General features: G+C 38.4%; 1 protein-coding gene across 4 annotated transcripts in view; it reads right to left on the bottom strand.

Moving 5' to 3' along the window:
• The window catches only part of angel2 (angel homolog 2 (Drosophila)), a 51,228-nt gene extending 34,663 nt beyond the window's left edge, over positions 1-16,565 (bottom strand). The window contains exons 1-3 of one of the 4 annotated variants that reach the window (XM_072580802.1): positions 15,653-15,807; positions 14,167-14,271; positions 11,267-11,778 (exon numbers count right to left, since the gene is read on the bottom strand). In XM_072580802.1, coding sequence (XP_072436903.1) covers positions 11,267-11,778; positions 14,167-14,231 — 577 coding nt within the window. In that variant the 5' untranslated portion in view covers positions 14,232-14,271; positions 15,653-15,807. Of the gene's footprint in view, positions 1-11,266; positions 11,779-14,166; positions 14,272-15,652; positions 15,812-16,415 lie in introns of those variants that run through there. The other 3 variants (XM_072580803.1, XM_072580804.1, XM_072580805.1) reach the window with 3 other exon arrangements.
• Between the last annotated feature and the right edge of the window lie 229 nt (positions 16,566-16,794).

Here is a 16,794-nt window from a genome sequence, read left to right as displayed (position 1 = left end):
AGAAACACGCACCCACCTTGGATATTATGCACACATCTCTTAATCTGAAAACAGATCTACTCTTGGATGAAAAAGGCAATTGCTGGAGAAATAATGAAAAAGTCTTGTAAATATAAAACCTAATAAACTAACATTAATCTCGTTGAATTCTAGACCCTGGAGTTTAAGTTTGGATGAACCGCAGCAGCTTTAATAAGGAAGTAGCTTGGCACAGTTAGTTTACTATCATATCGTCACATAAGTGATAACATAGTTACACTGAACTTTAACATAATAAAATGCCAAGACAATTCATTGGAATATCATAAAGCAAAATATAACATTGAGCTACATGAGGAGGCATCAGTTGTCAAAAAGCTTGATCAAAGCACAAATTATGAAGAGTAATTTGAAGAAGAAAGGAAGGTGAAGAGATGGAGCAGTTTAAGCTAGGGAATTCCAAAAGCTTTGTGCTGAGGAAACTGAAGGGGATTGCCACAAATAGTGTAAAGATTCAATTCCAGGATGTCTAAGAGGCTAGAATTAGCTAAGAACAGATACCTCAGTGGTCACTGGAGCTGGAAATTATAGTGGTACGGAAGAGATATGGAGATATTTGGGAACAAGAGTGAAACTTATAAAAATCAAGACACTGCTTGACATAATTTTGAATTAAATTACTGTCCTTTCACTGTCACTAGACCAAATTACTGGCACTCCCTACCTAACAGGACTAAGAACCTTACATCCTAAGAACTGCAGTAGTTCAAGAAAGCTGCTCACTTTCACTTTCGCTATTGCAATTAGGGGATGGCAGTTAGTGCTGCCCCAGCCAGTAACAATATTTTTTCATGACCAAATGTTTTTAAAAAGTGAGCAATGGGATCACTGGTGAATGGATCCTAGTCTGAATTATTACAAAGACAGCAGAATTTGAATAAACTTAAGTTTACACAGGATAGAATGTGGGAGACAAGCCTTGGGTGTGTTGGAATATATATTGATGGTTTCACAAGCTGGTGAGATAAGACAGAAGCAAAATTATACAATGTTATAGAGGGGGAAACAGGTGCCGTAATAATGATGCAAACCTGTGATTGCAAGGTCAGTTTGGGGTCAAATACAAAACCAAAATTGTGAACAAACAATCTCAGATTGTTGCCAGGGAGAGAAACTGAGTTGGTATCCAAGGAACAAGGTTTGCAGTGGGGCCAAAAACAGTGGCTTCATTCTTTATGATACTTTCATTTTTTGCTCATCCAGTGCTGAATATCAGATAAGCAGCACGATAATCCACAAATAATGGAGGACCCAAGAGAGGTAGTGGTGAAGGTCAAGGTAAAAATATCACATAAACGTTACTGATTCTCAAAGTTAAGTCTTGTTGAATTCTTTGAAAGTAATTAACCATTTCAAAAACGGAGTAATTCTTTTGAAACTTATGAGGCCACATCACGAACGAGATATCTGACCATATGTTTTTATTAATGCAGTTGCTAAATAGCCTTGTCGTGAATGCTTGGGAGAGTTTCAAGAACCACTAGCATAATCAGCTCAGCAACGGTCTATTTGCACAATTTAAAATGACAGCGTTAGCTTTGATGACTGACATCTTCATACAGTGAAAATAAATTCTTCTTCCTTTGATATAATGTTTCAATATGTGGGCTTATTTGGACAAAAATAAGCAGTATGAGAAAGAGTAAAGCTTCTGTTACTGATCCTGTGAATAGCTGTGTCTGGTTTTATAGGATTGTAAGAACAATAGCGCACCTCCAGATACTTTTCATTTCACTAGGTATTTTAAACACTTGTCACTATTGTTATATGGCTACCTTTCATAAATAAAGCATACTAATTGAATGGGCATGGAGCATTGGGCTGGGGCTAGGGGTGGGGGTGGCACACGAGTATGTAAGAAGCAATTCAAGGGGTAGTGTAAGACGTTTTATGCTTACTTATTAATAGGTTCCTGAATTCAGAATTGGTTCACGGGTCATGAACATTGTATCCTATAGAAACTGCCTAGTGTCCAATAAAATCATGGGAGTGCATTTAATGCCCAAGGTGCTTACCCCTGCAATGGAAGCAGCCAGTTTGTGGGCGCAGTGTATAGGCAAGCTATCCAAATTCTTATCCCAAATCCGAAATTGAAATGAAGATGGGAATCTCAGAATCCGTCCTATCCACCATTTTTAAAAGTCTCTGAAGTTGACCCAACTCAACAAAAATCCAGGTCCTCATTTTTTAAAAAAACTCAAAATGCCCTCAATGGCCTTTATGAAACCTGAACTCCTTACACTCCTCCATCTCTACAACCATCAAATATTTAATTGATTTGATTCCAATATTTAAGTCATTAAGTCCTCCTCCATCTATTGATCCTGTTGGTGGGTATTGCTGTAATGTTAAAAGATTAAATGGGAATCTCTCTCTCTGGACATGAATGTAATATTAAAGGGTTAAAACTACACTGACTGAACATTCTGAAAGTGTGCGCGGACAACATTCATGCAGCAATGTGGATGACTCCCACTCCATTTAGACAGACATTTGCTACTACTCCCCTACTATTATCATTCAGTGCCTTCCATTCAGAAATGCCATCATAGCCATCCCCAAAGCTAGGTATGTCACACCGGCATTGTCTTGGGGGATCACTGAGTCAGGAAATCGTCTGCATAACAATTCCCCAAGATTAGGGCATTTATATTTGTGTTATCTCCAAGGATGATCTCATTTTACCAATGTACTTGGGGCAACGTGTGACTGTGAGGGAGTGGCCAGAGTATCTGTAAGCATTGCCAACTGATCTGTATAAAAGTGATGTGTTTTCTTTGTGCGGGGTCTCTCTTTTGACTCGATTTTGCATGCCTGCAAAGAGGGTTAAAGGGTCACACAGCGTGTTCAGGCTTTAATAAATTTTTAACTGTTTGCTGAAGTTGGTGTGTGCAAAATGCATCTCGTGTGTGAAACCTCGAGAAAAGAACCTAACATATGGTGGCAGTGGTGGGATTCCAACATATACGGAGCTTCCAGGTGGATTGAATAATTGTTCATCAGAGTATTGGTTGCGTGAGATGGATGCGCCCACAAGGTAAGCTTCACCTTGATCTCTCTCTCTAAATTTAATACTTAATCGACCCCTCATCTGCTGTGACTTGGTAGTGACGGAATCTTTGAGGTCAATCACACACTTGCACACCAAGTTGTGATTGGGGTTAGAGTCCCAGGGTTAAATCGGGGTTAGAGTCTCCAGACATAAAGACTAAAAATGGGGTTTGAGTCCCCATGAAAAGTAAAGTGAGAAAGGGATTAAGTCCTCAAGGGGAAAAAGGAGTTTAAAGTCCTCTATAAACATGAGGTTTGAGGCTCCAGAGCAGGAATAAAAATTGTTAGAATCTGGTACATCTTGAAGTTATCGTCTTTATTCTCCACACACCCCCTTTCTTAGAGTTATCGCCTTTATCCCCCATACCTCCCCTGAGAAGAACTGTTAGGACAGCATGGGTCACTGGGAAATGTGGGAGAAAGTGGAGCCGATTTGCTCAGATCCTGACAATGAAGTGCGTTAACTGACGGGAAGCTTTGTCCAGGTTTTTGTTGTGAGAGTCTCGGTTTCTGAGCTATGGACTCAACTCGATGTGTCTTTGTTCTGGGGGGAAGAGGGCTTGGACTGCGGTGCCGTGTGGTCAACTGCAAGGGATTTCTCTTTTTATAAAAGTGTAATTTCATTGAGAGAATGGAAAAAAAGAGAAACACTGAAATTAAGGTTGTACTAGCACTTGGGTTGAAAAAAGGAAGTTTCAATGTAAATTATGGCATACTGGAAGTGTTTGATATTTAAATATTTTGGTTTGTTAAAATCCTGGTTTAGAAAATCCTTTTAATTGACTGTTTAGCCTTGTTTGAATCAGAATCTCAATTCAATGTGTCATGTGGGCTACATAATAGGGCAGATTTTGTTTTTAAATTAAAATTGTACAATATTATGTCCTTTTTAAAATGATCAAACTTGAAACCTCAAAATAAATTGATTGAGGTCATTGAACCCCTGATTTGTCTGAAATTCTAGAATGCCTAATTAAGAAAACAATTGTGTCAGTGGTCATGCCTTAGCCAGATGAGATTATTGTATTAAATTATCTTTGCTTTTTTTTTAAAATGCAGAATGTTCACAAAAAGAAGACGGCATTTTAATTTTGATGTTTTGCAAAGATTTTAGAGAATATTAGAACTTGAAGCTGAGCTGTTTAAGTTCTTTCAATTATTGTTAAGACTTCATTGGCCCCCTTCATATTGTAAATTCAAAGAATGTTAATCTCTACCAGAGTTGCCACTGAAATTCTGACTATTTTATTTGGAAAGTTTTATTTGGAGAACATATCTTAATATATTCTGCATTTGTTTCCCATGAATAGTTGAGATTTAAAACTGAACTGAAACTGCCTCTTAAATGGCTTAAGCACAGGAAACATTTTGTTGTTTTCTTGCTGTTCTAGATTATTGAACTACTTTTCCAGACAGCTTTCACATTAGCCAAGTATTAATTTGGTAAAAAGAAAAAAAAATTGAATAACATGAATGGGATACCCAAAAGCTTGATTTTAGGACCATTGACTGTTGTTTATAAATGACTGAATTGTTTAAGCAGTAAAATTTAGAAGACTATGGATTGTATAAAACTTGATAATGTCATAGTGAACGAGTACCAAACTTCAAGACGACTGAGAATGTTGGAATAGGCAGACACAATTGAGTGTAGTTAAATGTGTGACTGTTATCACACTGATAGCCACCTTGGAAAGGAAGGAATGAGAGAGGAAATGCAAAGATACTTTCAGTAGCTAATATTGTCTCTAGAGTTTCTCCATTCACTGGTAAAGCACACCTTCAGAGCACCACCCTCCCCCCCACAACCTGATCCAATCAGCTCCACCGTCATGAGCATGAAAAGTGAAGAAACTAACGATGGTGAAGAGGTGGTCTGTACGCTTTTTGTCAGTGGCCTTCCTATGGACATTAAACCACATGAGCTTTACCTTGTCTTTCAATCATTTAAGGAATATGACGGTTCACTGATGAAGCTAACATCACAACGGCCAGTTGGCTTTGTTACACTTTACAGCAGAGTGGGAGCAGACGCAGCGAAAGAATGATGCATTCACCCACGCTGTTGCTGCAGTTGCAGCTGCTGCATTTCTCACTCCATCTGAAGTATCCTCCATGTGAAGCATCTCTGCAATGATGGAAGTCTATTAGTTTTTTAACCATTTAACTGCCATTTACCAAGAATTAAGGAGTGGTGGGCAAAGACAAACTGAATTTTGTTTTCAGGGTGGACTTTACTGAAGAAAATTTTGGATAACTGGCTCATTGCCACTCGACTTGAAGGGGGTGGACTGATCACTATGGACTGTGGATTAAGAACTTTATTGGTGAACTTTTTTTCCACGTGGGAGGATTCTGCAAGTTCTATTTACTGCATGGGTGAGTAATTTTTGTTGTTATAAAGATTGCATGTTGTATATCAATAACTTGCTTAAATACTGGTTGTCAGAGTCTTATGAAAGCTTGTAGTGTCATCGAGGTGGTTATCATGGAATGACAAAAGGATGGAATGTTATGTTAGAAGATTAACTTGTAATATCTCTCTGGACACTAATGTAATATCAAAGGGTTAAACTGCACTGACTGAACATTCTGAAAGTGTGTGGGGATGACATTCATGCAGGAATGTGGATGACTCCCATTCAATTTAGACAGAAATTTGCTACTACTCCCTTACTATTATCAAATTAAACTATCATTCAGTGCCTTCCATTCAGAAATGCCTTCATAACCATCTCCCAAAGCTAGTTGTGTCGTGCCTACATTGTCTTGGGGAAGCAGAGTCAGGAAATCATCTGCATAATGATTCCCCAAGATTAGGGCATTTATATTTACATTATCTCCAAAGATGATCTCATCCAACCAATGTACTTGGGGTAATGTGTGACTGTGAGGGAGTGGCTGGGAGTTGTTTTGAGTGGCATGTGACTATGGCGGAGTGGCCAGAGTATCTGAAAGCATTGCCAACTGACCTGTATAAAAGGATGTGTTCTTTGTTCAGGGTCTCTCTTTGACTCGAGTTTGCATGCCTGCAAAGAGGGTCAAAGAGGTCATCTAGCCTGTACAAGCTTTAATAACTTTTAACTGTTTGCATAAATTGGTGTGTGGGAATTGCATCTCGTGTGTGAAACCTTGAGAAAAGAACCTAACACTGTAGCCTTCAGAAGAACTGGTCCTGTTCTTGGAATGCATTCACATCACAGTCATTCTTTAAAGCCATTACAAAATCTCTCTTTTCAATCATAGTTCTCAAAATATCCAAACCCTATCTGGTATTTATTTGCATTGTGCATTTTGAACTATTGTTGGACTACTTTGTTAAAAGCTCTAAATTTAAAAAGCATAAAATGTCTAAGCAATACCAAGACTTGATATCATCCTTTCTGGACACTTGTAGCGCACACATAACATCATTCCATTAAATGTATAACTAGGTACAACTTAAAACTTCTGAGGGATTCCTTATACGTACCTCCCCAAATGGCATAACAATTGATGTATGAACTGCTCACAGAAAACCAAGTGCTATCTCTAAATAAACCTGGTAGATCATACCTAGGTTAATGACTATCATCACATCACAAGCAAAGTCCCAGATCCTGAGTCAATAATGGAAGCCCACTATTCACTCCACTAACCACGGGGTACCCAAATAGAAATCCAAAAAGATAAGACAACCTAGGTTGCAGGTTAAGACTCTCACATCACGTTACCAACATGTTTGTTAACTGAGCCATACACAATCTCAAACATTTAGCTAAGCCCTTTTCCATATTTCTTGACATTACATTAAAATGCTCAAAATCAAAATTAGATGCAGGCATGTTAGTACACTGCAGCAAGTGATGGTGCATGCATTGGAGATGCAACAGCTAAGTATATGTGGCGTTACTGAACCGCATAGTATTGTTACACTTAACTGAACACTGTGGTTTCCTTCGAAGGTACTAGTACTTTTGATAGTTATAAGACATTTTTGAAGACCTCAAAGGCAAAGTTGGCAAAGCACAGCATCCTTATTACAGAAGCAGTTGCACCAAATGGCATACAGCAGCAGAGAGAATGGAAAGGAGGGCAAACATATCCACCCAAACAACAACTTGGGTTCCTTTACTCACATTATGTCATGAAGCCCAATACATTTAAGTACTCCAACCCCTTAAGAAACGAAATTTATTTTGAACTACATTCAAAATGGACACTATAACCCACACCAAAGTAACCTGGATGTAGGTTTGCTCGCTGAGCTGGAAGGTTCATTTTCAGACATTTTGTCACCATACTAGGTAACATCATCACTGGGCCTCTGGACGAAGCACTACTTTCTATTTATATGTCTGGGTTTTTTTGGGTTGATGATGCCATTTCCAATGGTGGTGTAATTTCCTGTTCTTTTTCTCAGGGGATGGTAAATGGAATCCAAGTCAACGTGTTTGTTGATAGACTTCCGGTTGGAATGCCATGATTTCAGGAATTTGCGTGTGTGTCTCTGTTTGGCTTGTCCTAGGATGGATGTGTTGTCTCATTTAAAGTGGTGTCCTTCCTCATCTGTATGTAAGGATACTAGTGAGAGAGAATGGCATTCCAACCAGAACTCTACCAACAAACACATTGACTTGGACTCCATTTACAACCCCCTGAGAAAAAGAACACGAAATGACTAGCACAGGAAATGACATCGCCAACCAACCCAAAGAAACCCAAACTTGTAAATAGAAAGCAGGAAAAATCCACAGTGCTTCGTCCGGAGGGTCACAGAGGATGTTATGCAGTATGGTGATGAAACATCTGAAGATGAACCTTCCAGCCCAGTGAGCAAACCTACATCCAGACCTCAACCGAGATACAAACCTTCTCAAAACTCACCAAAATAATTGATCTAGGGACTGGTAGCCAAATCAACTTTGACAGCTATTCAATCTGATTTCTTAGTCTTCACTTACAAATACTATTCACAGAAGCTTTTTTCAGTAGCAATTGCACAATTAAAGATTTAGCATCCATTTGTAACTATAATTTTGGTGACTAGTTGGTCAGTTAGTTGAAAAAGTGCTCTCACAACCTTGCCAGAATTTTATAAACATTAAGCAAAAGCACATTTTTGGGGTGCAACTTTGTTTAGCCCGAAGATGGGAGTTTTCAGAAAGACACTACAAGTTCACTTGCCATAAATATACCAACTGTATATTTGGTCTGGGTCACCATGTTTTGTGAGTCAGATTTTCTCTCATAGTTTGAGATTGGGAAGCAGGTGGAAAAAGAAAAAAAAATGATTCTGCTCAGAATCTGAATACTATAAACTCACAAGATTACTGAATCTCAACAACCAAGAGGACAAAAACATTTGTTAACAGGAATGAATCTTCATAGTTATGATGGCAGTCAAGAAACATTTACTTCAAAAATGTATTTGCAGATAGAGTAAGCCAGGTAATGATGAAATTACTGGTGAGGTTAGTGCTATTCTGTTAATTATGTGTAAATAGTTCAGCAACTTCAGGCAAGATTAAATGCCTACCTCAAAGCTCACTATCTAAATTGCTGTATCTTTCCCATTAGCATTTTGTTGTCCCGTTCCCCCTTCACACCCCGCCACCCCCCAGTCAAAGCAAAATGCTCAGAGACATAGTATAGTTTTACCTCCTTTATTTTTATTCTGGGCCCTGGAGGGAAAAGAGAATGATCGCCCATGTGCACAGGGGCATGAGTTCACGGTCTTCTCTGGAACAGCAGTTTCTCAATGAACTATATGGTCATTTTACAGGGAGGAGCATCCAGATAAGGCAACATACATACTAATTGGGTGGCCATTACAATCAACGAATATCAGTCGGAAAGATTAAGCCATCTGTTGTTACACAATGAATAACTGGCTTCACATAATGAATACTTTTCACCTTGTTAACTGATGTGACATACTGAATGCTCCTTCATCTTGTTAAATGGCTCTACACAATGAATGCTTTTCCACTTTTTTAACCCATTACCCTTGCCTCCAGCACCCCATTCTTATCTGACCTGAGTCATGCTCAGCTGAACCTCTTGTTTCACAAAACCCAGAACTTAACTCTTTCCCTGCCTGCTTGTACCCTATACATATTCTCATTGCATTATCTGCCTCATGGTTGGAATGCATCAACTGTTAGAAAGCTATTGCATCTGTATGGTAGATATAAACTAAACTCACACAGGAAGTTATGTTGTCACTTCAAGCACAAGAAATCTTTTAATGATAATCAATAATCATTAGCAACGACCTTGTTACTGAAATGGTCTTTATCAAAGCACAAATTACACATTTGTAATTATGACCATGGTAAACTATTCCGCCTTATCCTTGTGATACAGTGAACCACAGTATTCTCCAACTCTATTGTTCAGCTAGGTGGAACCGCCTTTGCTAGATTCTGTTCTCATCCTTCAAACTATAGCTAGAGGATAACATGCAAAAGCTTCTCTTCTCAATTCTATGTCATTATTTTGGGAGTTCCTGAATGATCTATCACAGGGCAACGTGTTTTCTTATTCACATGCTGCCAACTGGCGATACAGACTGAATAAACTTCAGGTTCTGCACATACAGATGACAATCAACTCCAACTCACTGCGACCTTTCCTGGAACCTCCCAAATGTTTCTATTTGTCACACTGCTAGTCCAACATCCAATAATGAATGAGCAGAAATTTCCTCCATCTAAACATATGATAGAAATGCATTTGCTGCGATTTCATCAATCTACAATTTTTATGGTGCTGGCTTTTTGTGTGTAGAAGTGTATGTCAGTCACTCTGCAAAAATAATTTGTTGCTAACATATCTGCCTGAATTTAACTCTAGTAAAACAATGTCTTCCTCCTGCATGCTATGGCTTCACACTTAATGGAGGATTGATAATTATTGATGACATTGATGAACTCTTCTAATTCTGCTTCTGTGAGAATTCAAATGCGTCACACCATCAACACATGGACAGCAAGTAACATTATTATGTGGCTGTGTTAACTAATAAAGGAGTTAATAAGACTGAAAAAATAGTCTCAAAAATCAAAAAGTATCAGGTGGAGTTTTTGGAAATAGATGTGGGCCTGTGTGAGTGATTCCCCCCTTTTCCTATTGCCCCTGTGCATGTTTTGACACGTGAAGGGGAAAGTGATGTACACAAATAACATGCAACTTAAACAAAGAAATAAAAGTATGAAGAGAGCTTCATTTTTAGGGCATGGGGGAGAGAACAGGTTAAATCTTGAATATCAAGTTCAACTGATCACATTAACTTGTAATGATTCCCATGATGCTAGTTTGCTGTGATCAAAGTTTAAGTGCTCTTTAAATCCCATGGTCTGACTACCTTGATTCCAAGCCTGTAACACGATTAACATGGTGTAATTGTGCTATTGTTAAAGTACCTGAATGGACAAACACCTGCAAGACAGTGCTCTAGACAAGGTTCATTATTGACTTGATATGATTAAAGTTATTGTTAAATTTGTAACGAGTGCACTATACAGGCTGATTGTTTTGAAACTGAGAAGTTGGTAGAGATAAGATTATTGTTTTGTTAGCGTGATGGTTGAAAACAGGGAACTAGTTATATAAGATCAATAGATGTATAGCCCATCGCTCCGCCAATCTGGTAAGTGGCTGATTGCTAAGTCTCAAGAAGACAGGTTTGACCTCTGATCGTATTGTGGAAAGCATAGAGCCAGGTACAAGGAGTTATGGTCCAATATGATAACTCACTGGCTCAGGATTAAATAGGCTGATCACTACTTGGAGGCCAGAGGAATGGAACTGATCATTCCCTCAATCTGACTTGAATACAAGCCCAGGCAACCCCAAACACGTGATCACTGGAGTATAAATCTTATTGAGTATAAGATTCTATTTGTGTTCTGAGTAAGTGTGTTATGTACAAATAAATATTTGGGAGCCTTGCTGTGTTGATATGCAGAGTAAACCCCCAATCCAAAAAGGGGATAGTAACTTACCAAGTTATTTTAATTGGTCACACCAGCTTCTATTGTAGACCATGGGACAATGAAACTCTTTTGCTCTAACAGACAAATATACTTCAAATGGAATTACGATTACCTTTATAGATGCCATAAGTTATTACTTGCCTTCATATTTTAAATCAAGACTAATTCTCTGGATTAAACTTTATAAACAGTATTACCTTTTGTGCACTGAGTTTCTTGATCTTCAATCACGTTGGAGACACGTGAATTTTCCATTTCATTTCCAGGAAAAGTAACACGGCCAGTATTTTTGTTAGTTGCACGACTTCCATTTTCTGATTCTGTAGGGCTCTGTTCTTCCTGATTTGGTTGGGAATACTTTCTTCGTTTAGTTTGAGGCTGACTGTCAACCAGCTCCATGGAACAACCAGGTGATTGATTTATTGAGTAAGAACTCAAGCCTTGGTGTAAAGATCTGCCTCCTGTCCATGAATTACTGTGAAAGGTGACCAGTGGGTTACTATGACAAAGTGGTCTCCAATGAAAAGGTGGTCTCCAGTGGAATGGGAAGTAATTTCCAAAACCATGCAGGCTTAAAGTTTCAGGAGCAAAACTGGATGGCCACCGAGGACAGGGAAAGAACGAGGTCCTATGTAACCAATGCGGGATCTCTGAGCGGACAATGCAACTCCTGCCAAAGCTCTGTAGATGATGAGTAAGCATGTGGTGCCTGGAAAACACAAATTACCCCCTTAATGTTTCATGAAAAACTAATAAACAACATAACTTATAGCAGGTGCAAAACCTTATTAAAACACATTAATGGATTTTATCATACTTCTAAGATTAATAAGTTATAACAAAGTTACTCAACTTGCAAATAGATAAATACTGTAATGTTTAAATACATCCAGAGGCCTTTATATCATTGTATTAATGGTTAATCTATTTAATTATTATAAGAATTTGTAGGGCAGTGTGCAGTATAAATCAATTTTGAAGATCTAATTTCTAAATTTACCTTCAAAACTTGATACTTTAATCAGTGCAGGAATGAAGAAAATATCAAATTAGAGGGCATACATTGATCGTGAAGATGTAATTAAAGAAAATATAAAAGTTATGAAAGGATGGGGGACTGCAAAAAAAAACTCCATATGCAAGGAATCAAATTAAAATATGGTGCTGCCAATGTATGTTTGCATTACAGCACTGGAATTGATGTGCCTCACTTCTTTCCAAAAGTACCACAAATTATTCATATCTTTTCCTGGAGCATGCATTGTAGACGTCTGAGCATGGTAGCAAAGATAGGGGCAACACTAATGGATAGAATAGTGTTTTCTTGCCCTTTTTGTGCCATAAATTCTCCTCAAAAATCTTTTTAAAATCCTCTTCTTACTGCTGGTGGCAGGCTCAACAGAAATAAGAAGTTAGTGCAAATCTGTCTACATCTTTACAGGTTTGGCATTTTTCCAAGCAGCTAATCTAAATGAAATTTTGTCAATTTTTATCCCTTTTGAAAACCGCAATGTAAGTGTTGGGTGATTATCTACACCTTTTAAATTAAATTGGTGTTTATTTAAGGCATGGGAGGATACAAAATTTACCACCCCAATACTGCCTATACCTCAAAGGAAAGGACTCTGATGCCTATGCTATTCACAGAACTCAGTAATGACCTTTGTAAGAGGTTTACAGAGTGAACATGCAAACATGAAAACGCAATATGCGAGGAGCTTACTGCACAACCAAAAAAAATTGATTTGAAGAAAAATATATTGCAAGTCATGATCAAATCTGAGGTTTTGCTTTAATCCAATCATAGCATGTGCTTCTAAACAATTAAAACTTAAAAACAAAATCTGTTTATTATACTGCTGTGTGTGAGATCTTGATGTGTGCAACTGACTGTCACTACATTTCTTACACCCTAAACAGTGACTTAATTTCAAGAGTACTTGATCAATCCCAAAGTACTGTGGGATATTTTGAGGCTGTAGAAAGGACTGTGTAAATGCCAGTACTTTAACAATGTTAAAGTCTTAAAAATGCCCAGGGATGTATAATACACTTCTCAAAATCCAAGTTATTTTTAGCTGTCATGTAACTCAGTTTAGCAGAGTCTACTAAATTCAGGCCATTTAACTTTCATTTTGACAAGGATCTCATGTTACTAGCAGGGCAGACTACTAATTTAGTCGTTTAAACCGGCCAGGTAGATGTTAAATTCTGTAGGAAATTCTGTATTTTTATCACGTCGACACAGCTAAAATGTAACTGAGATTAAAAGATGTTTCAACTAGTATATTATTTATATAATACCAATATATAACTTGAAACTGATGAACATAATCAAAATCTACCATTCTGGTAAAGCAATATTCAGCCAAAATATTAACAGCTTCTCAATCCACAGATGCTATCAGACGTGCTGAGTCATTGTTTTGTTCTTATTTCTACATTCTATATCTATGTTTAAATAGGGAGCACTTGCTTATAGTATAAAATAAACAAAAAAAAACAAATATGGATTAGTGGAAACCACATAATATGTGTGTTGTATTAACCAGTCATTCTAATTGCATAATCAGTTTACTTTTGTAATTTCACCCTTTTCTTTTCTGTTCATATTCTGTGTATTAGTTTAATAAAGGATTGGTATGCTGTCCACACCAAACTGCATGGAAGGAAAAATTGCATTGTCCAAAATTGTATTGAGAAAGAAATATTAGCTGGGATTCCCATTCTCTTTGATTTTAAGCACTTAAGCTAAAGTGTACCAATGATATCTCAGCCTCACATTAGTTTACTGTCACTCACTGCCCAGAAACACTCCGGGTTAGCTGCACCCCGTTAGCTCAACAATTTCAGAGGGATATGGGCTGGGTGCTGGCAGGTGGGACTCAATTGGGTTGAGATATCTGGTTGGCATGTACGGCTTGGACCGAAGGGTCTGTTTCCATGCTGTACATCTCTATGACTCTAAGATGACTAGCAAGAGGAAGAAAAACATAGTGGCAGGCACCATAAAGTGCCACCATTTATGCTAATTTGTAAGGCCTTTCCACTCTAAAGATTATACTAATGTGGATATTAACACTAAGCAAGTTCCTACCCTCTTAAATTCTGTGTATTCAGCCTAGCAGAGTACCCAAAAGGTGTGAATCGGTTGATATTCATTCTTCAAGAACTGCAGCAGAAACTGTTCTTCCAGATGCTACTGAATCAAACCCACAAGACAATATACACAAATAAATTAAAACAAAAAAAAACAAGTCATAGTAAATATTTATTTCATTTATTCTTTCATGGGATATTGGTATCACTGCCAGTTGTTATCAAACTTTAATTGCCCTTTGGAAGGAATAGGACAGGTGGTGAGTTGCCGTCTGGTCTGCTGTAGTCCATTTAGTGCAGGTATACCTGCAGTGTTGTTTGGACTTTTCCCTTTTGCTTGATACAGAATGGCTTGCTAGTTCATTTCAGAGTAGACAGGCAGGCCTGTTTGGATCGCAGCATCTGCAGTTTTTTTTGTCTCCAGTCCGTTTCAGAGAGCAGTCAAAAGTCAACCGCAAAGTTGTAGCTCTGGAGTCACATACGACCAAACCAGACATGGAACCAGATTTTATTATCTAACGCACCTAATCAAATGGATGATTTTATGGTCACCATTTACTGAGGCTAGCTTTCACTTCTAGATCTGTTCAATTAATTTAAAATGCAGCAACTGCCATTTAACCAGATTTAAACCAGCATTCCCTGGGCCTCTGAATTACTAACGCTTATCAAAATATACCATCATCCCACTTCAAATTCATTAGCCTCCATTATTGGAAGGACCATGGAACTCTGAATAAGATTTACCAAGACAAAATGTTAGGAAAGAAAATTCAAATCAAGCTACATTTATTAGTGAAAAATACATCAAAGATATGGTCTAACCAAAATCATTATCTTAGTCTGACTCTATGAATAGTAGTTAGCTGCTGAGTTCTAGTAAAACCAATTCGGCAGTTAACCATAGTCCAAAAAGGGGCGAGAAGCATCTCTCTCCATTTGGAAGAATTGTTTATATAGGTCGCTTGAGGATACTAATCAGCGATCAGGGGGCAAGACCCTCAAGAACTATAACAACGCCTGAGCGAAAAAAAAAAATTCTTGCTCTTCCATTTAGTTTTTCAAAAGACCATTTGATCCTCTGCTGTAACATTTCAAGACTGGATTAAATGTGATAGGCCGGCAATGAAAGACTTGCAATTGATAAGAGTATTTTCCATTACCATTGAAAATCTTAAAACCACTATGGAACTAATGAACATCTTCTGAAGTGCAGCTAGTCACTGATGTAATACAAGAAACACAACATTCCCCCAAACATTAGTGTTGATTTAGGGCGTGAGTGTCACGAATATCCCCGCTGCTCCCTCAGCACTGCACTGGTGTATCAGCTTTGATTTTTTTTTGCTCAAGCCCCCAGGGTTTGGGATTTGAACGAGAACCTTGTGTGTCAGAGACCACAACACTACCACCTGAACACAGCTGACACCACTCAATGGCGTAATAAGGATCATAAATTTAAAAACATATAAACCACCACTTACGGTGTCACCAACAGGAAACTAATATATTCGAATCAAACCCCATATTAATGGTGACTAATTAACTAATTCAGAATACTGATTAAAACCCTGGTCGATCCCACTGCTGCCGGCTCCAGGCCTCAGCTTCCACCTCCGTCCGGGGGTCGCACAACGACCGCGCGTGCGGCCTTCTGGGAGTTGTAGTTCAACAATCCCGCACCACCGCTTCGGGCAAGAGGGCGATGCCATCCTAAAAAACTACAACCGACGCGTGCTCACTACTCCACCAAACATTCCTACGGCAAACCTCAAGGTTCAAAAAAGCGGAAAGCAAATCGCAGCGCACTCCGTTATACATTAAAACACTAAAAAAGGTCAGGCCTTTGTACAAACAACTATCAGAGGGATTTTTTTTTAAATTTAGGAATCAGAATTTAAATGCGGCCGATTCCAGGTCTCAGCCTCCCACCTCCGTCCAGGGGTCGCACAACGACGGCACGTGCGGCCTTCTGGGAGTTGTAGTTCAACAATCCCAAACCGCCGCTTCCGGGCAATAGGGCGATGCCACCCTAAACACTACAACCTGCGCATTAACACCAATCCACTGATCATTCCTACGGCAAACCACAAGGTTCAACATAGCGGAAAACAAATCGCAGCGCATTCTGTTATTCATCGAAACAAAAAGAAATTCAGGCCTTTGTACAAACCATTATCAGGAAAATTCTTACTTAAACTTGAGAATCAGAATCTAAATGAAGATATCATTTTTAAATTAACTTACACGTGCAAGTACATATTGGCTGAATAAATGTTACAGTGATGATGTTGATCGTTCCACGATTGATGAAATTTGAATGAGTCTTTCCTGTATCACGTTAACCAATACTAGACTCCCAAGAAATCCCAAGTCTGTTGAAAAGGTGCCTTCTGTTAGAAGGGCGGGCTTATCACTGAGGAACTTGCACTATGTTCGTCTCCCTGCAGGCTTAGTCATCATTACATTATATTCTTTTGAATCAAATACTCACGCTAGCATGTTTTTTTTCCGCAAATTATGTTAGCCACTTTAAAAACGTGCCTAAATGACTTACATTAATTTGTACTTTACATTCCAAACGAATGCCGACTGATTATTACAATCAAATGTATGTGATTTGAGT

Source organism: Chiloscyllium punctatum, chromosome 11, assembly GCF_047496795.1.
Source record: "Chiloscyllium punctatum isolate Juve2018m chromosome 11, sChiPun1.3, whole genome shotgun sequence".
NCBI classification, from domain to species: Eukaryota; Metazoa; Chordata; class Chondrichthyes; order Orectolobiformes; family Hemiscylliidae; genus Chiloscyllium; species Chiloscyllium punctatum.
This window is presented reverse-complemented; position numbering and strand designations above follow the sequence as displayed.